This window comes from Semicossyphus pulcher, unplaced genomic scaffold (assembly GCF_022749685.1).
Source record: "Semicossyphus pulcher isolate SPU_LCO1_2020_fin unplaced genomic scaffold, fSemPul1.0.p SCAF_9, whole genome shotgun sequence".
Lineage (NCBI taxonomy): Eukaryota > Metazoa > Chordata > Actinopteri > Labriformes > Labridae > Semicossyphus > Semicossyphus pulcher.
Window position 1 is genome coordinate 22,928,031 of NW_027211770.1, and position 20,147 is coordinate 22,948,177.

The window sequence follows — 20,147 nt, forward strand, 5'->3', positions numbered from 1 at the left end:
TTTAATAAAAATATAGTCTCAAGCCTTGTGTAGTTCCACAACACATCCAACAGAAGGCGAAATAGAGGCAACAAGACGTCACCGGAAATACACATCAAGAAAGCGGAAGTAAGGAAAAATTCCTCGGTGATTTTTCTAGCCGTTCCGAGTCAATTCCAGGGAGTCTTTCTGAAACAAACACGCTAATTGCCTATGCAACGACGCCGAAACATGGATAGATAGTGTTTGTTTTATTGGGTAAGTTTGCAAGTTAGTGCGTAAATATAGGATGCGGCGTGTATTAAGCCGTCCTGCAAGATTAGGCGCTAATGTTAGCCCGTTAGGCTAAATTCAAAGCTTGGTAGCTGCTATTGTTTTTAGCACATAACGTTATGTTATTATCGGTATTTTACGCTTTTGCTTTAATTGTTGAGGGTATAAAATCGCTTAACACTTACATGGCCTGTTACTTTACTCACGATGGGTTTGTTATTTTGCTAATTGAGTTCATATTTTAAATAAATCCTGAACCGTGGTCTTACGGCTAAGTGTATGCACAAGTCTGTTAGCTGACAGTTATAATGATGGCAAACTATTTTTACTTCACCGTTTAAAACAAGAACAACACTGTGCATTTAGCGTCATACTAATCACAATGAAATAAAGATAAACATATCGACTATATAGTGTATAAAAGGACTAAACATTAAAACGTTATGCGAATATAAATACATGTTTTTGTTTTGTTTATTATATTAAGTTTCTGCAAGCTGGTTTATTAGTGTATGGCCTCTATAATGCTAACTCGTGTAATTCCTGACTATTTTACCCAGATTTACGGACGTGATCCCAGTTGAAGATACTCCTTACCACCTGTGCCCATCTTGGACTGTCATCCAGGACACAAAAAGGCACAGACAAACATTTTGGATCTCGTGAAACTCCAGAGTCCCTCCACCAGCATGGCTAACAGCACCACAACAGCAGTGAAGGTTGTTAACACTGGTCCTGCTGGCAGAAGTAGTCCAGAGGGATCTCAGGTCAGTCGAGTTTTTACCTACCAGACCTTAAAACATTTCTACTTGGGAGGGTTGCTACACCAATGTCTGTTATTACCTCCAAAGTACTTGCTGTCTGCAACTGAGGACATAAACAATCCTCATTATGTGGATGAGATACATTAATATTTCCCTCCCAAATATGAACTACACATTTGATAACTTGGAGGAGTAACTACTCTATAGTTTAAACTACTTCCAGTTCAGTTATCTGATGCCCTTTCCCACTCTGAGCATTGGCTCCCGAGCCAGGCAGCCAGAAAATTATTACAAGCAACAGGCAATGAGGAAGGCACATTGCAATGATGGTCACTATGAAATCACCATGATACTTTCCCAATCCATATGTTGTTTCTGACCTTAAATAACAGATAAGTAGTGGTAGAGGTTTTGGCATTAAGCTTTTCTCACATCTGAGATCTTTACAACCTGCAAATCCATTTGTAGCATCTGGACATGAAACGTAAATGTGGGTGCTCTTTTTTTAATTTTTGCATTTGGGTCTATCACAACACTACAAGAGTCATCTCAGAACATCTGCACACCTTTTCACTTTTGTACTGAGTAAAAAAATACAACTGATTTCTTCCCAGGTGCTCAGCAAGAAGAAGCTGCAGGACCTGGTGAGAGAGATTGATCCAAATGAGCAGCTGGATGAGGATGTTGAGGAGGTCTGTCTGTAGTTTTAATTCCCTTTCAAATTAACTGAGTGTTTCGTATTTTTGTTTTGTTTTTGAAACAGCATGCAGGTTTTTGTTGCTCTGAAGCTGCCCTAGCCCGCTGCCACATCCATCATTCTGTTGAAAACCTAGCTGCATGATAAATGAATGTTGCTTTCCTTTACTGCCCACGATTGATGTTTTTCAAATTGTGTGTCTCTTCTCAGATGCTGCTACAAATCGCAGATGACTTTATAGAAAGTGTAGTGACAGCAGCCTGTCAACTGGCACGCCATCGTAAGTCCAACACCTTGGAGGTGAAGGATGTTCAGTTACATCTTGGTAAGTTGGTGTTTTGTTTTTGTTTTTTGCAGATGAACTGTCTCTGGTCTTGTATGCAAATTGTGCCGCATGTCATCCAGATTTGTTGTGGGAATCATTCACTTCTTAACCCACGGTTCAACTTTTACCTTAAGTGTAAAAAGTTATTTATCCAACTTTCTGTGCATTGACAAAAAGACAATTTGTGATGATTGAAGGAAGCAGATGCATTCCTTTTGAATTTTAAAAAAAGCTTTTGCCGGTTGGCATCTCAAAGGGAAACCTTCATGGATTTGTGTGCAGTTGAGAAAATACAAAATCAAAGACGTTTGAAATTGCATTGGAGAAAAACAAGAACACATTTTTGTCTCTCCTTGAGACGGCGAACATTCAGTCAGAAATTTCAAGAGCTTCCCTGAATTTCTTCTTGACAGTTTTAGGGTAACGTGGCAACCAAATCCCTGGCAGGTACATCTCTGCTCCTTTGCCATTTTCCGTTTGAAGCACACGCAGCATGTCACACAGTAGGGATAATTAAGGCGGTGGATGAAATGTCAATTATTTGCTTCATAGCCCAGACAAAGCTATGAACAGGTTTTGAAAATGAGATGTAATAAGGATCTTGGGACTTTTCGGTTGGATTCACCAACAAGGAAATAGCAGTTCTGATAGTAAATTGCCTTGTCATCTTGTCGTCTTCTAAAGTCTTTGATATATTCATACTGCGTGTATCCTGCTCACATTGTGCACTGCTTTCCTCAGAGCGCCAGTGGAACATGTGGATTCCTGGTTATGGCTCGGATGAGATCCGGCCGTTCAAGAAGGCCTGCACCACAGAGGCTCACAAACAGGTGAGCATTATAAGTTGTTTCATGTTACATTTTAAGATATTTCTATATGTTGCACAGGTGGAGAGACTTGACAACCATGTTGCATTTTCAATATTTTTGCACATAGTGGATCTAACTGTAGGCATCTGTTTCCTTTTCAGAGAATGGCGCTGATCCGCAAGACAACCAAAAAGTAGCAAGACTGTACACTAACACATTGTACCCACTCTGTGTATTGTCTTCTCTTTTTGTTGTCATGTTTTTTCCTTCTGAACTTTTTTTTTTTTGGGGGGGGGGGGGGGGGGGGGTATGATGAAGAAGGACATAATTTGGGTGGGTGTTTTTTGTTTTTCTGTCATTAGCTAGTGTTTTTATTGTCATAACCCCCTTAACTTTTGACTGTTTTGCCTGCACCATCACACAGTAACATAACTCCTGTCTCATATCCTGTTTTTACCATTAAGCTAAGCCTGGCAGAACTCATTTCACTTTGTCAATAAACATTTACTGGAGAACTTCTTTTGGATGACGACCACTGCTGCATCCTGTTTACCTTTTGATACTCTAGATCACTTGGAAGTTAAAGCCGGGATTAATCTCCCTCCTTAAAATTGATATTTCTTGTTATCTTGCCAATAAGAGTCATTAATGTTGAGTGTGTCAGAGATTATAGCTCCCCCTCATACGATCATGTTGTTGATAGTTTTTCCTGAAAAATAGGGGGTCTATAAAACCAACTTCCCACTGCAATTGGTGGCCACAATTACAGCTAATCCTTTGTCTCTGTTAGACATGTATGTGCTGTTGTGTATTGTTACTAAATACATTAACACATTTATTTCAACCATGCCTGTAAAGTGTATTTTTACTTTTTTCTATTCCCGCTAATTGCATCAAGGTAAAGGTAGAAGACAGGGTCCCAAGATATTGACTTCACAATATCAGATTAAAAAAAGGAAAATACATGTTATAAAACCAGATGTTTTGGAGTATGGCATCTATTGCCAGACTGTAATGACATTGTATATCATGTATCCCCTGGTTCTACATAAGAAAGGTATATAATTGAGTCAATTGGAAAGGTTATTACCGTGCAAATTATCTGCATACTTCTATTCATTGAGAATTGGATCACTCGTTCTACATGTCGTTGGTTCTCCATTTCTGACTGGAGATACCAGCAGTTATAAAAGCAATAGGCCAATATTCAGATACAAGACTACACTGAAGTTTTAACAGGTCCATTGGAGGCCAAGCATTTAAAATTATGAAATGTAATCAGTTCGGTTGCTGTTTATTTGCAGATTGCCAAGGATACGAACCAGTATACAGACACTACAATTAACCTGTCTGGGTGTCTTTTAGTAGCAAATTCAATTGTGTTCTGGTTACAGGGACTCAGAATGCAGTAATTGCTATGGAAACATGCCACAACAATTCAAAAAACACAATATCCCAAAAGTGCCCCAGAGTTTTTATTTTAATTAATTTCAACAACATCACCAGAAAACACTGCTGTGCAATTATTGGTGATGCAACAAATCCTTTTCCAGACAATTACTAAGGCCCAAAAGATAAACTCGCATGGAGGCCTAGTTTGATGTTTCTTATCTCGGCCAGGGGAACCAAAAGTTTTACTGCCGCCACTCATGGACAGAACAACAGGAACAAGAACTGCCAATTTCTGCCCGGAAATGTGATTTGAGGAGCACAAGCTGAATTTCTTTGACCTAAAGTTGTCTGTGACTCACTGAAATAAACCAATACCAACCCGCAATCCTCAACAAGATATGACCTGAGCCATTTATTCACTGTATATGTTTAAGGGTTCAAAAATCAGTGTTAAAGAGTATGCGATTGTATCCCACCCTTAAGGATTGAATATGGCAGAGATGCCGTCCCCTGCCTTAAACTGAGAGAAGCAATGTCCTCATCAGTCCAGATTTGTCTGGCCTAACGTCTTACAAAAAAGCATGAATCTGTTGACTATTTCAAAGTCTTAAATACACTACTTCTTTAGCTTAAGGATACATCTATAACTATGCTGCTTGTAAGACAGGAGTAAGCCCAATTTGAGCTTAGCGCTAACATCAGTAGCTGACAGTGGTGATGACACTTTAACCAACTTTGTGGTGAAAACATTTGCCAATTGGCACCAAGCATGGAGTTCAGCTGTTTTACAGCTATTTGGGTCATAGCCAAAGCATTTGCTGAATGGCAAACTTGGCCTGATGATGGCGCCTTTCGAACACCAATTTAGCAAATCCAACTGCAACACTTCAAAACACGTGTTGTGACATTTTACCCAAAACCAAATGTCAACTTCTGGTGCGCCTATGACAAGTCAGGGGATTTCCTAAGTCAGTAGGAAATGATCCTCTTAATAGGCTGCCATAAATGTCTGTAAGAAAAATGTCATGGCAATCCATCCTCTAGTTTTTAAGTTTAATGGATATTGAAGTCTAGATCAGTGTGATGGACTGACTGACCGACCATGCTGCTGTCATTTTTAAACACATCTATTACACAGAACCTTTTTTAAGTTAAATCTTTGCAAGTATTGTACATGAAAAATCACAAAATGTTTCCTCAAATCGGCTCTTACATCACAAAATGGTTTTTGACTTCACAGTGTCATCAGTGTCTCATGATACAGGGTCACCACCCCAGTCCATGTTATTCACAGCACTTCTTGTTCTTTGGGGCCGTGCCGGCCTGTGCCAGGTTGGCTCTCTGTGCCTGCAGAGACTGAGGAGTAGCACACTTGACTCCATCCCAGCCCTCTTGCAGTTCCACCTCCCCGCTCATCAGGCCCTGGTAGACCCGCCGAGTGAGCAGCTCGAAAGCCTCCCTCACATTCTGGCCTGTTTTGGCCGACACCTCAGCATAGGGCACCCCCAGCTGTCCGGCCAGTTTCTCTGCCTCTTCACGACTCACTGCTCTCCCCCCCTCCGCATCCATGTCACTCTTTTGGCCCACCAGGATGAACAGAACCCTGTGTGGCTGCACTCGCTCGCACACCTCCGCGTGCCACTCTTTAATGTGGTCAAAAGAGGGTCGGTTGGTCATGTCGAACACCAGCAGGCCTCCGACAGAGTTGCGGTAATAAGAGCGGGTCACTGACCTGAGGAAGGAAATAGGAGAAAAACAATGAAGTACGAGGTTTGAATTTCAACACATGAAAACCTCCCAAAGCCCTCACTAGGTTGTGCATAGTGCACTTGCTTATTTCCTGTTCCAGTGAGTACATAATCAGCTGATTTTCTGCACTGTTTGAGTTGAGCTTTTCAAGATAAGCAGATTGACAAAAGTCTGTTTCATTGTAAGAAACTTGATAACCGCTTTACTTTTCTCTAATCATGAAATTGTCAAGAGGCACATACTTGCCCCATGAGTCACCGAATGTTTAAACCAAAGGAAAGCCTTACTAAAGGGCCCTCCCAGCAGCCAAGTAGTAGAAAGTAACTTCTTCATAAGAAGACTTTTTGCATGAAAACAAACCTGATTTGGCCGAGCTTTTCGCTGACTCATGTGGGATTAGCTGGCTACAGATACCGTGCAGAGAGGCGGCACACACAAACAGGCACAGTTTGCAATTTGTTACGCTTCATTCAACTGGAGAAGTGAAATAATGAATTTAGAGACAGAATGAAGCATGTTACGCCTAAATGTTTTCATTAAAGTTGCTGAGCAGGAAGAATAATGCCTTTCCAAAGAACTGCGCTCTCTACTCTGAGCATTGCACATACTGCTTATATGCACACTGGTCTTAGGAGGATGTCAGAGTTGATAGACAGTCTTAGCTGAAAGCAAACACTGATGAGCAGATCCGTTGTGAATGGAATAACCTGTGAAGGTTTATTTGGATTGAATATTTGCATTCATGTGAGTCATTTTTTAAAATAATCATCATACGAATGTTTGTTTAACTGTCCCAAAAACAGGCAGAGAAATGTGCTGCAAGAAGGCCTATTTTGTATATTATGGCACCCAATGGAGCACAGAATCCAATAATCCCAAATCAGAACTTGGAGATATGTTTAGCTGTGACTGGCACCAATGTGGAAGACAGAAGCTCGTCCCCAAATGTGGCATCAAAGCGACTGTATCCTCACCTGAACCTCTCCTGCCCAGCTGTGTCCCAGAACTGCAGCTTCACTCGTACGCCTGGCTCTACCTCCAGGAAGTGAACGTAGAAGTCCACACCCACCGTCTGGTTGATGGACTCTAAGAACAAGTTTTCAGTGTAGCGCTTCAGCAACGAGGATTTCCCCACTGTGGAGTCCCCCAGCATGATGATCCGGAACTGGTACTGCCACAAAGTCAGGTCCATCGCTGCTGGAGGTGGGAAAAGAGGGGTTAAAAGGTGAAGAAGCCTTGTGGGGATGCAGAAGTTTGAGATGAAGTTGTTAGAAAGAGGAAAAAAAGAAGTTATATAGTGCAATAATTGTTAAGGGATGTCAAGTAAGGTTAGGAATGGCAGATGAGGAATCAAACGTTGGAGAAAGAGGGAAAGAAAGAGCTGCAAGAGGCTAGCAATCCCACACCAGCTTCCAACAGGTTGGTTTCCTGTCTTTGATGCTCCAAAAGTTGAGAAACAACCACGATAGCCACTCCTTATGAATCTCACAATCACCAGAGAAGTCTTTGTCTGAAGTCATCCCAAACTCTTATGCCATAGATGTCTGCAGCTCAGGTCTCTCGGTCTCATTCCGATGCTGGTTCCTTAAATCCTATAAGGCAGGTATGTACAGGAATCCTTGCCAGAAAGTAGATCCAAGTATGGCTGAACTTAGACTGCTACCGTAAGCATGGGCATGAGTGAGCTGTGAGTGTGTGTGCAGGGGTGTGGACGAAAGTTTGCCTGTTGATACTTGACAAAAGGTGGGGCAAGAGCACAAGGACGCAGGGAGGGCTGGTGAGGAAAGGGAGGGCCATCTGTTGGATAGGAGGATATAAGGAAGTAGTAGTTAATACCATATCAAGGCAAACTGGCAGTTTCCTGCCGTCAGCAGCTCATAACAACATGTCATCATTAACAATCATACAAAGTGAGGGAGACTGTTTGCACAAGCAATTTGCAGCTACTCTTATGACTTTATGGTCGTCTACGTGGAGTGAACATCACAGCCTGAAAAAGGGAAGCTGATAACAATGCAGCAGGACAATCCCTGGGAAGTGCTAGGAGAGGCTCAGGATGTGCAGGTCATGTTCTACAATAGATTTGTTGGTATGTTTACATTACATATTTGACCTTCGGACAATCTGTCTACCTACTTTAGTCAGTGTGGCTATTTTAGTATTTAACAAAGGTGCTGCTCATTGAAAGTGCAATCTGTGGTACAAATTTCAACACAACCGTTTATTAACACTAAGTAATTGTGTTCTGGCTTTGTTTACATAATTCCAGTAAACCACAAGTGCAGCCTTTTCATATTGTGGGGTGTAATTAATAGTTCAGCCTTTAGAGGCAACAGACTTTTAGTTTTCTATATTAATAAATACACCTGGGGTATTTATGCATGGTGGTGCAGTGGTTATCGCTGTTACCTCACAGCTAGAAGTTTCCTAGTTCAGACGAGATGGGCCTTTCTGTGTGGTGCTCCCTGGCTTCCTCCCACAGTCCAAAGACATGCTCGTTAGGTTCATCGGTTACTCTAAATTGCCCGCAGGTGTGAGTGTGAACAGTTGTCCGTCTCTGTGTCATCTCTGTGATTGACTGGTGATCAGTCCTCTCGCCAATCTAGCTGGGATTGGCTCCAGCCCCTCCTGGCAGGAAATATTGCCTTCAGTGAATACAAAGCTTTTTATTCAATGTAAGACATGAGAGAATAATTCTCTCAGAATCTTTTATACTTTGGTGTGATTGTCAGCTCGACTGAACAAAGGGCAGATTGTCAAGGGGAATACAAATATATTTATTCAGAATGAACAAACACATCACATGACACGTGCATCTGCGCTTCATAAATATAAAAATACATTTGTTTAATACATTTATGTCACAAACAGATAAATGAAGGCATCAGCAGCATTTTTAACTACCCATGTCCAGTTGGGAATTACTGCTACTCAGACTACAAGCGAAAATGTAACTTGGAAGCTTGATGCTCATCATCCACAGTTGGCTGCTGCTGATGTTTTCAGATCAAATCCATGTTTTTGTTTCCCTTTGAAAGACATCAGATTTCATTTCCCAAGCGGTCTTTTCTGCTATCACTGTTGACTCAGGTTTCGCTGTAATTGGCCTGGATCGTCAGATGACTGTGCATCAGCATGATTCATTTTGGGAAGTTCTGGGTCAGATGCGGCAGTAAAAGGCAAAACAGTGATGATTGATGTCAGCAGGCTAAAGGTCTCAAACATAAAAGTCATGCAACATTACCAGCGAGCTCAAACATCCAAAGTGCACAAATTATCATATTACAACCTTCATAAAGAAACTGATTGTGATATGGGCTGCTACCAAAACAATTCACTTTATTAAAACCATATTTACCATACAGTAACAGAAGCACACTTGTAATAACAGTGTAGTAACCCTGAATGAGTGTTATAACTGAGCTAGTATTAAACCTAAAAGGAGACATACATTCATACATCCAATAAACCTGTAAGACACACAATAACAAACATTTCAAAGAGGTAAATGTATCACTGAAACGTCTAATTGTTGAACATACAGGAAACAAATTAGCAATAAAAGATGCAAACAAAGATATAAAGTCATGTTTCTTATCAGTGTGTTCATACAGTGATTAGATGGATTTGCAGCATGGTTGCCCAAAATAATCTTGATTCCTACCCAAAAAACAGCTATTCCACAATGTTCATATATTTTCTTACAATTCCTCCTTAATCACTGTCATACAACTGCAACAACTGTAAATCCCTGCAGAATCATAGGCAAAACGTCCCTTTACCTTTCCACAACAACTCTTGGCATAATAAAATAAAATATCTACATCTTGTACCAATCAGAGTGTAAAAACCGCTAAAAAAATGTCGGGTTTGCAGCGTCAGTTTAGCGCAGACCAGCATTTTTCTTGGGCCTTGCATTTTTCTGCATGAGTGACACAAACACAGCCATGGTTGCTTTAGTCTGAGGACAAAGAGGGGAACTTGAGATCGGGGAAATCGGCTTCGGGAGAGCTGCTGCCGCTGCGGTCGCTGTAAGTGTCCCTGCAATGAAAGATGAATTCATAAAAGCTCTATTACAGCAGTAATGCCTGACAGGGATAGCTTTATTGTGATTGAAGGTGCATTGATGACAAAGTGTCGCTGTAAACTGCGGCTGTAACACCCATGGGGGTTCGGATGTAATTGCATTGCATAATAATATATGAGGGTAGATTATGACACTGCATAAAAATATGCTTGTAAATTTCCATTCATGTTGACAAGTCAACTAAGTTTGAACACATTCTGTGAGGTGCATGGTAAATACTTTGGCCACTTTGGTAACAGAAGCTTAACTTCACCCATCTATGTCATGTTCCAATCAAAGCTAAAGGCGGACCTGACCAGACAGCATTAAAGTTGGTTTACAGATTAAATTTAAAAAATATATTTCAAGTCTTTAAATTTGATTTAAGACCACTCCCAAAAGAAGCACTCTTAAATTGAATTCAAAAAATCTTTTAGCCTGACAAGATGGATATAAAGTACTGAAATGACACTTTGATTCACTGATACATTTATTGTAAACTGCAGAAAAATATGATAGGTAGAGCTAGACTTTGAGCTGCTGCAGCATCATGCAGTTATTCACTGCTTTAGTTTAAATTTCCACCAGATAAAACTATCATAACACACTGCTGAGTCTGAACGTACCGTGGAGAGAGGCGGCAACCCTTGGTCAGGTAGCCCGGGAGTTTTCCTGCAGCAGCCAGCAGGAGACCAAAGTACGGAGGAGAAGGTTTGATGGGCCTTGATGTGAACTCTGGATGGTACTGCACTCCGACAAAGTAACAATGATCTGAAAAATAAAGACGCACACATCTTCACTTCCACTGCATGAGCATACATAGACAGGAACCATGTAACTTATGTAAAAGATATTGCTGACATTCATTTATATGAAAGCAAAGGAGGACAATTTAAGTGAATGCATGTTGAAGAAAGTACATCCCAAGGAGTAGACCGGTATTATAACCACAATGTAGTCATTAGCAAGAGCATAGTGAATATTTCTACTCACCCTCCAACTCTATGACCTCCATTCTCTCTCCTACCACGTCCTGGCCGACAAACTGAAGGCCCTTCTTTTCAAAGTGGTGCTTCAGCTCTGGGTTCACCTGAAATGGACAAAGGTTCAATGACTCAAAAAGGATATGGAGAAAAATGGATTTAAGATTAGAATACTTCAACATGAAATTTGAGCACAAAGATGAAAAACAGTAAGGTTTTAAAGGAAATCTCAGTCCCTGAAATGGAGACAAATCTACCTCAAATCTGTGTCTGTGCCTCTCCTCAACATATTCCACATCTCCGTACAGTTTTCCTGGAACAATGAAATATCAATCATCATTAGGAACAAAGACTGGAAAGACCAAAAGTAAACAGTTCACCATTAATTTAAAGATGGATACATACTCATTACACAGGTGTCGGATTTGAAAATAGTCCGCCTCTTTCCCAACCTCATGGTCCCGCCCATCTGTCCTGGGTTATGCTCGGGCATGTCAATCACCTGTCAACATCACACAAGATGTTAGAAGCATTCTGGTGAAGACGCTGCTGGTGTGATGCTATAAAGCATGGCAGAAAAAGATAACCTACCACTGGGTGTTTGGACTCTGGATTAAATTCTGTGGAGTTGGCATCTGCAAAGATAAGCCAAAGTGATCAAAGCTCCATTCAGGTCTTGGGTTATTTCACCATAAAAAATGGAAACCATAGGAATCAAATGCTTTTTAACGTTGTCCTCAACTCACCTTCCCATCCAAGAACATTGCGAGCGAACTCGCACACTGCCAGCTGCATGCCCAAACACACCCCTGCACAAAACAAGAGCAGCAGGATTCTTGCATAATGAGAGCTATTGTAAGTATTCATAAATATAGAAAGACTGAACAAGATCCCTACCGTGCAGAGCACTTACACAACTAACACTACTGTATTAGCATATGATTATACACTTATAAAAAGCCTTCACCGGACCTTTTCATTATTTTTAAGCTTTGAATGTTTTAAGTGGATGCAGTTAAGCTGAGCAAAAAAAAGATTCTTTAATGTCAAAGTAACAACAAATCTTTACAAATGGACGTAGATTACATACAAAAATAAACTAACTGGTTATACGAGTACTCCTGCCCTTCAGGATTTATTGAATAGAGCGGGCTTGTAAAAACTGCACACACCTGAAAATAATTTCTGTTTCTCATTCGTCTTTACATAACTACTCACACCATGTAAAAGCAGAGTTATTGAACTGCCCATATAGCTTCACCTTTATATTTTGCAGAATAATGCATTTCCTCCCAAGTGACTCTTCTTTGTGGCATCTTTTCTTTAAAGTACTCTGTATTTTTCCAAAGTCATTTTGCTTTTTATAAACCTTCCAGACCCGGTTGCATAAAAGCATTTCACAGCATGATGCTGCCATACAGGTAATAGCCATTAAACTTATAATGCAGCTTCCTAATACTCTGGGCTGCGCATGAGATGATTTCAGAGTGTTGAAGTAAGGTGGTGAAATACATTGCATGCATTTGTTTAAATCAATATTAACTACATTCACTGTGATTCAGTGCTGTACAGCAGAACACGGCCAAGTCCAAAGCACAAACAACTTCTTAGAATCTAAGGCTATTAATTCTGTTGTTTTATGCACAGTTATGCAAGTATGAAGCTGATTATTAAGAGTTATTGCATTACCCTTAGCGACACTAGACACATAGGAGGGACCAACATGTTTTATGTCTAGTCTTTAACAGGTTCTCTTAAGCAGGAAATCTAACAATTTGATTAAATAAAAGAGAATGCGTAACAAATAAGATAAAGTAGTTTACCCAGGAATGGCTTATTCTGTTTCCTCGCCCAGTTAATAGCCAGAATCTTTCCTTCTGTCCCTCTCACACCGAAACCTCCTGGTACCAACACACCGCTGTGGGGGAAGAGAGGAATGACAAACATTATAAAACATAAAAGCCCATATACAGAGACATATTAATGACACCAGAGTTATGACAGACAAGGATAGTATAAGAGGCTGACTTTTAGGGATACTATGCAGAAACAATAATGTGTCTGTAATTGAAGGTGATGATGGAGATTAGACATGTTCTTGCTTTTAACTTTGCCAATAAAAAGGCTTTTAATTGCACCCCCCCTCCCCAGTCACACGAAACAATTATCTTTGTTATGCTTCATCCATTCCCAAACCTTAGTGTTTTTATGTGTTAAGAAATAATTGTGCATAATCTGATAAGCATTTAAAATTGCTACAGGACTCACAAATTTTATACTTTTAATTTTTGCAGTAAAACTTTTAAAGCTCATCGCAGGCGTAAAAAAAACATGAAGATGAAATAAAATGAATTTCTAAAAAGCGCAGATGTGACTGACCCTTTAATGAAGCTGCAGAAACCACTGGGTGTGACAGCACTCTGCTGCCACCAAGTGGCACATATGGTAACTTTGCATCATCGGGGTATAAAAGTCAACTTTGTTGTAATATTCAAACATCATCCAAGGCCACTGGCACCTGCCTTCTCCAAGGTTTGTCTACTCACTCAGAACTGCACAGTTTCTGCCAGGCCTCGTGGTATTTCACTGGCTCATCTTGCAGAGTGGTGGTCTCCAGGTCGGCTGAGTCTATGTACTGCGATAATAACAAACAGCATCATTTGGAAGGAGATTAGTAAACATCACGGCCAACAGGATAAATACTAAATATGGGCAAATGTTAGCGCTTATGCCAGTTTCAAAAGTGATTCTAACAACAAACAAAACATAAACAACAGAGAAGTTAGACTAACAACAGCATAAAAAACAAACCTGTGAAATGTTTGCATACCTTGACCTGTAGTTTGTGATTAATGGCGAGTGCTGAGTGCTCGAGGGCCTTGATAACAGAAGTGTAGGAGTCAGATAACTTGGTGTATTTCCCCACCAGGGCTATGGAAACACTCTCCAAGAGACGGTCAGATCTAAAGAGGGAAATGATCCACAGTTACTCACCTGGTGCATCACACAGAGTTCAATGCTCAATGAGTTAACCTCCACTGTGTGCTGTAGCGATGAATCTTTTGGTCTATAGTCAATTTCAAGAAATGACAAAGTGCCTGGTCAACTAAACTCACTGCTTCATGGCTGTAAAGTCGAAGTAAGATCGTGAGCAAGACAAACAGTTGAGGCAAAGATAAACAGCCTGACCTGTCAGCCATCTCCTTCCACTTCGTCAGCATCTTTCTGGGCCTCATCTCGATACGCAGGTCCAGCCGCTGACAGAAGTAGCTCACAAGCCCCTGGTCCTCCAGCAGCAGCGGCACTTTGTAGACTGAGGAGACATCGTGGACACAGATCACCTGGAAACAATAATAAAATGTGTTATTTCAGCTGCATAGGTTAAAACTAGGGCCGAGCAATGTTTATATTTAGCAACAACATAAACTTGCTGAACCGTCCAACCTTTACTGTTGGAAATTAGAAAACAATTACACAAATCATGGGGTATAGTATATTTAATTTGTGGAGGCTTTTGTGATACGTTTAATTTCTAATGATTTTCAACATTCAAGTGTTCAAAGAGATCATAATACATGCTAGAGCTTTGTGTTCATGGGATATTGAAACAATCCAGTCACATGGTACTGGCAGAAAGCTTACCAACTGACAAGCCAAAGCCGTTCACACATCAAATGACGATTTAATAAATATCCCTAAACCTTAAAAGTTCTACCATACAGTTAAGCAATGGTTGCCCTTACTTAGCTCATATCCAACTGATGTCCACAGTATAGCTAAATCATGTATTACCTAATACTAAATTATAATAATAATTATGATAGGAGGTGTTGTGAATTGCTCTAGCTCACTAATCACGTTAGCAGCATGCTTTACACTCGGCGCTCTAAGGGAGGTTGTTTGTCTTAGAAAGAAAAGCACTTTACCTGACTGGGCTCCACGTGACAAAACATGGAGATCTTCTCCTTGACAGCAGTTTCAAGGGGTGTTGAACAGCGGCACATGATCTGAAAAATATATATATACATTTTCATCATAATCTAAGACAAGTCCAGGGACCGGTCTTCCGATCTAGTCTATTCTATCTGATCCTCATATATTAGATTTTATGTAAGAGTGAATGTAGTTGTGTACACTATGACATAAATATAAAACAAGAATTATTGGTTATAGATCAATCTCATAGGACATTTACATTCACACATAAAGGGATAGTAGATGAATGGCCTGTTTATGTCTGGAGTGCAGGGGGGGAATTTTAAGTATAAAAGGAAATTGTGATCTGACTCACCAAATCTGGAGACAAGCCGAGCCCCCTGAGCTCTCGGACACTGTTCTGGGTCGGTTTGGTCTTCTGCTCGCCTGTGGCACTTGGCTGAGGGGCACAGAAGCAAATTCACCTCAAATTCTAGCATAAATGTGCAGCAATAAACCATGTTCTTTATGTACTGTTCTATTAAAATCATTTGTAAACGTATAGCACAAATATGAAAAATGTAGTTGTGATCCTGCAGTTATATTTGTTTTTATATGTAGTGACAAATACCACTGCACCATACCTGTGGCACCAGGCTGACGTGGATGTTGCAGAAGTTCTCCCTCTTCACCTTGAACTGGAACTGTCTGAAGGCCTCGATGAAGGGCATACTCTCAATGTCCCCCACTGTGCCTCCCAGCTGTTGACACAAAACAGCATCTTATATCACAGAACTGCACGTGAGAACACACAGACACACAACACACACACTGGTTCTCTGCAGACTCTTACACAACACTGACACAGCCTTCAAAAGTACTAAATGTCATGCTGTACTGAGCCGTTGTACTGTCAGAGCAGGTTTTGATGTTTGCCAGAAGTAAAGAACTGCTGGATGCCAGGCAGGCAAGGCAAGTTTATTCATACAGTAGCTTTTAACACAGAGTGCTTTAAACAGAAGCAAAACAAAGTTAGACAACAGTATCACCAGCTGAAGATAAATCCTGCTGAGACATGTCCTTTATCTCTACATATATTCTCAGGGTTTCAGTAGGCAGATTTCATAATTCTTGCCACATCGATATTATATTTGTCTCAGACGTCCATGACAAAAACAAGATTTCTGTCTCTGTTTGTGGCCTTTCACATGAGCGAATGGGGAGGAGCACTAACTTTTTACAGTGTTGTGAGTTTAATGGGTAAAAATGTAACGTTTTTTGGAAAGATTTGCTTGTTTTTATGATGCAAATATACTGTGGATTAAATAGTTAAACTAAGTACACATTGCCAAACACTTTATACCAGAACGAGCAGTTTTACAGTCACTCCTCGGGAAATCAGTTTTTAAATCTCTCCTATCTTCTGTTTTTCTAAATGGTATTTGTTATCTGCTTCACTGACTATTACATACAGCTCCGGACAAAGAGAAACTACTGCAAAAATGTTTTTCTCTGGTTCTCTGGTATACAACATTTCTCACTACTTCTAAATCAAATACTGTTTTTGAGGTCTCGTATTTGCAGCAAATGATAACTGGTTAAGATAAGCAAAAGATGCCTCGAATAATGCAAAGAAAACACGCTCATGTTCGAATTTAAACAGAATACTAATGTTTTAAGTTTCAGAGTTCATAAATCAATACTTGGTGGAATAATCTGTTTTTTAATTACAGTGTTCATGCATCTTGGAATGCTCTCAACCACATTGCTGTTGGGTGATGTTATAACACTCTTGGCACAAAATTCCAAATTCAAGCAGCTTGGCTTTGTTTCATGGCTTGTGACCATCTAGCTTCCTCTTGATCACATTCAAGTCAAGTCAGTTTATTTATAAAGCACATTTAGAAAACAGCAGCAGCTGACCAAAGTGCTGTACAACGCATAACAGAAGCAATACATAAAACCAAAGCAATGAGACAGAGCAAAAGAAAAACACAACAGGCGGCCTATTCAGGACATGGGGACACAAATGCTAGCCTATACCAGTATGTTTTGAGGCGAGCTTTGAAAGGTTCGACGGAGGAGGCAGACCTGACCGAGGATGGAAGGCCATTCCACAGTCAAGGGGCCTTGACTGAGAAAGTGCAGTCACCTCTAAGTTTAAAATCAGAGCAGAGGGCCGCTAGGAGACCTGTGTCAGAAGATCTGAGGGGCCTGGAGGTTTTGTGAGGGCTGAGGAGGTCACTTATATAGGAGGGGGCCAAGTCGTTCAGGGCCTTAAATACAAAAGGCGCAACCTTAAAATCAATCCTGAAGCAGATTGGAAGCTAGTGAAGAGAAGCTAAATTGGGACCAATATGCTCCCTCTTCCTGGAACCAGTCAGCAGCCTGGCTGTAGCATTTTGGACCAGTTGCAGGCGGGCAGGGATGACTGGCTGATCCCAGCATACAGGGAGTTACAATAATCAATCAGGAAGAGATGAAAGCGTGGATTGCTTTTTCTAAGTCACTGAAGGAGACTTTCAATGATGTTCAGATCTGGATTGGGCTGGTCATGACATGTAAAGAGATGCTGATTTAAGGAACATTTGGAGTGGTCTCTTGATTTTTTCCCGAGGTGTATGTATCCGTTTTTCTGAAGCTGCTGCCTGCTGAATGATGCCAATGTTTTTCTTTTGCTTCATGCCCGACTACACTCAGGCCAAAAACTAAAACATTCTACTCAAAAAATGTAAATACATTACATACAGACAAGTACCTAAGACCAACTTACTTCTATGACACAAACTTGTGGCTCCACACCATCATCATCTACTGAGATCCTGGCCTGCTTCATCACCCACTCCTGGATTGCATCTGTGATGTGGGGTACCACTGAAATAGATTCACAGAAAATTTGAATACATCTCTGGAGAAATTACGCCTTCTATACACATAAATTGGAAAATATGAATAGGAACAATGTGTAGCTGTGAGGCATTTATCTGCATCAAACTTTCACTAATGGGAGGGGGATGCATAATTTGAATAAATCGTCCATGAGTGGCAGTCGATGCACTCACTCACCCTGCACAGTCTTGCCCAGGTAGTCTCCCCTCCTCTCCTTGTTGATGACGGACTGATAGATCTTTCCAGTGGTGAGGTTGTTGTCTCGGATAAGACGGATGTCCAGGAAACGCTCATAGTTCCCCAAGTCTAGATCCACCTCCCCGCCATCATCGAGAACAAAAACTTCACCTATACACGAGACATTAAATCTGTTTAGCACAGGGTTATTGACAGATTTCATTTAATAGAAATGACATGGTTTGGTTTTGTCAAATATTAACTGCTCAACCCAACCTCACGATCAATTAAACAAAAATAACAGATGACACATCAAAGACAATAACAAGCAGCAAACCTTGTTTAATGCACTCAGTGACTCACCATGCTCATAAGGTGAGAAGGTGCCAGCATCAATATTAATGTATGGGTCAATTTTGATGGCTGTCACGTGAAGGCCACAGGACTTAAGGATTGTTCCCACGCTGCTGGCAATGATGCCCTTCCCAATACCAGATATGACACCACCCGTAACCAGGATGTACTTCATGGTGGCACCTGAAGACTGAATACAATAAACAAGACAACATATTGTATTTGGTTAACAACCACAAAAATACTTTTCAAAAAGGTGTGCGTCCAGCTCAACCTGCTCAACCACATGCGAGCTTAAGATCCAATACAATACCGACATAATGTGCAGTGGTGTGGGAGTTGTTCTGTTCGTCAAGTGACATATAATAATTTGAAAAAGATACAACAGTTTATTTACAGGCGTTTTCACCATACTACATTTTAATATAGAAGCAATTCATGAAAAGTGTTTTCTAACTGGATCAAGTTATATGCAAAGAAAATACAAACGTTATAACTGGGGCAAAATCTAACAAATATAATTCACAAAGCAAACATTAAGGTGTCAACATGAGTTGCAACAGGTTACATTGCTGTGTTTTGACACTTGGAGGTGTGGCTATAACTTGACCCATTGTTCACATCTGGATCAATATGTGCATTCTAGTTATCAAGACACAAGCGCATTGTGACATTGAACGAGTATATTAACACGGTAGAATTAAAAGTATCATAACCAAAACAAAGTGTTTGTTTAAAGCTGGTCAAATCTGCACAAGGTGACTGCACACTGCCCATAAAATGCCCAATTCACCTCAACATTCTAAAGTTGGCAGTTGCTAGTTGCTGTCTTTAGAATGTTTGGAAAACCAACTGCCAGCTCCACACTGCCCAGACATAACTGACCAATGACTGTATATATGTAGCTGACAGGACAAGTCACCGGCGGTTGAACATTGTGTTCAATCACATGATATGAAAGTAAAAGGCGGGAAATACCAGGAACACAACAAGCGCGCATGTATAAAGAAAGTGACTTGTTAGCTTACTAGGTCATCAGTTTAGTCAAATAATTAAGGTGCCAATTGCAACTGCCAACAGAGGAGCGCTCAATACATCGAATACGAAGCCTTTACACCACGAAAGGACTAGCTTAAAGTAAGTAACAAAGCTACGCAATACCCACAAGACTTACTATGTCATAGCCGGTTTCCAGGCTTAATATTTACTTGGTTGTTTGAAAATAAATGTAAATCGACAACACAGACAAACAGTAGAGTTTAACTGACCATGATTGACACAACAACATCTAACTTAAATTAGCATTGACTGTCTTTAGCACCATGAACGTCTTTAAAGCCACACACTCACCGAACGTTAACGGCTAAGAGGAAGATAAGCGTTGACGACGTTTGTTTTGAGCAACTTCTCTTGAATTTAACAAACTTCTGTTAACAAAGCATCAGTTCCCACGTTTTCGCTGCAGTAGAAGCACGTGTAGGAGAAGCTGACATATCTCCCTTTCCTCAGTGACACAGCTTGTCTTCTTCCGTTACAGCTGTAAGGGGTGCTGTATGCCCTCTACTCGGGCTGTCAGGCATAGATTAGACTACCGCCTACAGTATCCACCAATCAGGTGGACGAATCCAGGGTTACGTTACTGAGAGAATGAATTCTGGGAAAACATTTCTCTAAATAGCTCTGTTTTCACCACCACGTGACTTCATTTATATTAACGTGAATTAAGTATTTCAAGGTCAATGGAAATTATTGTAAAAACTTGGACATTGATTAAA

General features: G+C 40.6%; 3 protein-coding genes across 4 annotated transcripts; 1 reads left to right on the forward strand and 2 right to left on the reverse strand.

Annotated features, from left to right (window-relative positions):
* Positions 1–100: 100 nt before the first annotated feature.
* Positions 101–3,127, forward strand: taf12 (TAF12 RNA polymerase II, TATA box binding protein (TBP)-associated factor). The gene is made up of 6 exons (XM_069656055.1): positions 101–237; positions 813–1,019; positions 1,631–1,708; positions 1,924–2,038; positions 2,780–2,868; positions 3,009–3,127. Exons 2-6 carry the CDS (start codon positions 942–944, stop codon positions 3,042–3,044), a joined length of 396 nt encoding a protein of 131 aa, XP_069512156.1. The 5' UTR covers positions 101–237; positions 813–941; the 3' UTR covers positions 3,045–3,127.
* A 998-nt stretch (positions 3,128–4,125) lies between these two features.
* Positions 4,126–7,644, reverse strand: rab42b (RAB42, member RAS oncogene family). 2 transcript variants are annotated; one of them, XM_069656057.1, is made up of 3 exons: positions 7,484–7,644; positions 6,963–7,182; positions 4,126–5,971 (listed from the first exon to the last, which is right to left on the reverse strand). In XM_069656057.1, exons 1-3 carry the CDS (start codon positions 7,506–7,508, stop codon positions 5,524–5,526), a joined length of 693 nt encoding a protein of 230 aa, XP_069512158.1. In that variant the 5' UTR covers positions 7,509–7,644; the 3' UTR covers positions 4,126–5,523. The 2 variants fall into 2 exon arrangements, with proteins under 2 accessions (XP_069512158.1, XP_069512157.1); XM_069656056.1 differs by having other exon boundaries at positions 6,963–7,185.
* A 1,097-nt stretch (positions 7,645–8,741) lies between these two features.
* On the reverse strand, positions 8,742–19,911 carry LOC138583791 (CTP synthase 1-like). Its single transcript, XM_069655787.1, has 18 exons — positions 19,723–19,911; positions 18,382–18,562; positions 18,019–18,189; positions 17,726–17,826; positions 15,597–15,713; positions 15,329–15,412; positions 14,964–15,044; positions 14,227–14,378; positions 13,868–14,000; positions 13,584–13,672; positions 12,861–12,955; positions 11,784–11,846; positions 11,629–11,672; positions 11,443–11,539; positions 11,295–11,350; positions 11,048–11,144; positions 10,681–10,825; positions 8,742–10,029 (listed from the first exon to the last, which is right to left on the reverse strand). The coding sequence occupies exons 2-18, from the start codon at positions 18,545–18,547 to the stop codon at positions 9,945–9,947; spliced, it is 1,776 nt and encodes a 591-aa protein (XP_069511888.1). The 5' UTR covers positions 18,548–18,562; positions 19,723–19,911; the 3' UTR covers positions 8,742–9,944.
* Positions 19,912–20,147: the final 236 nt, after the last annotated feature.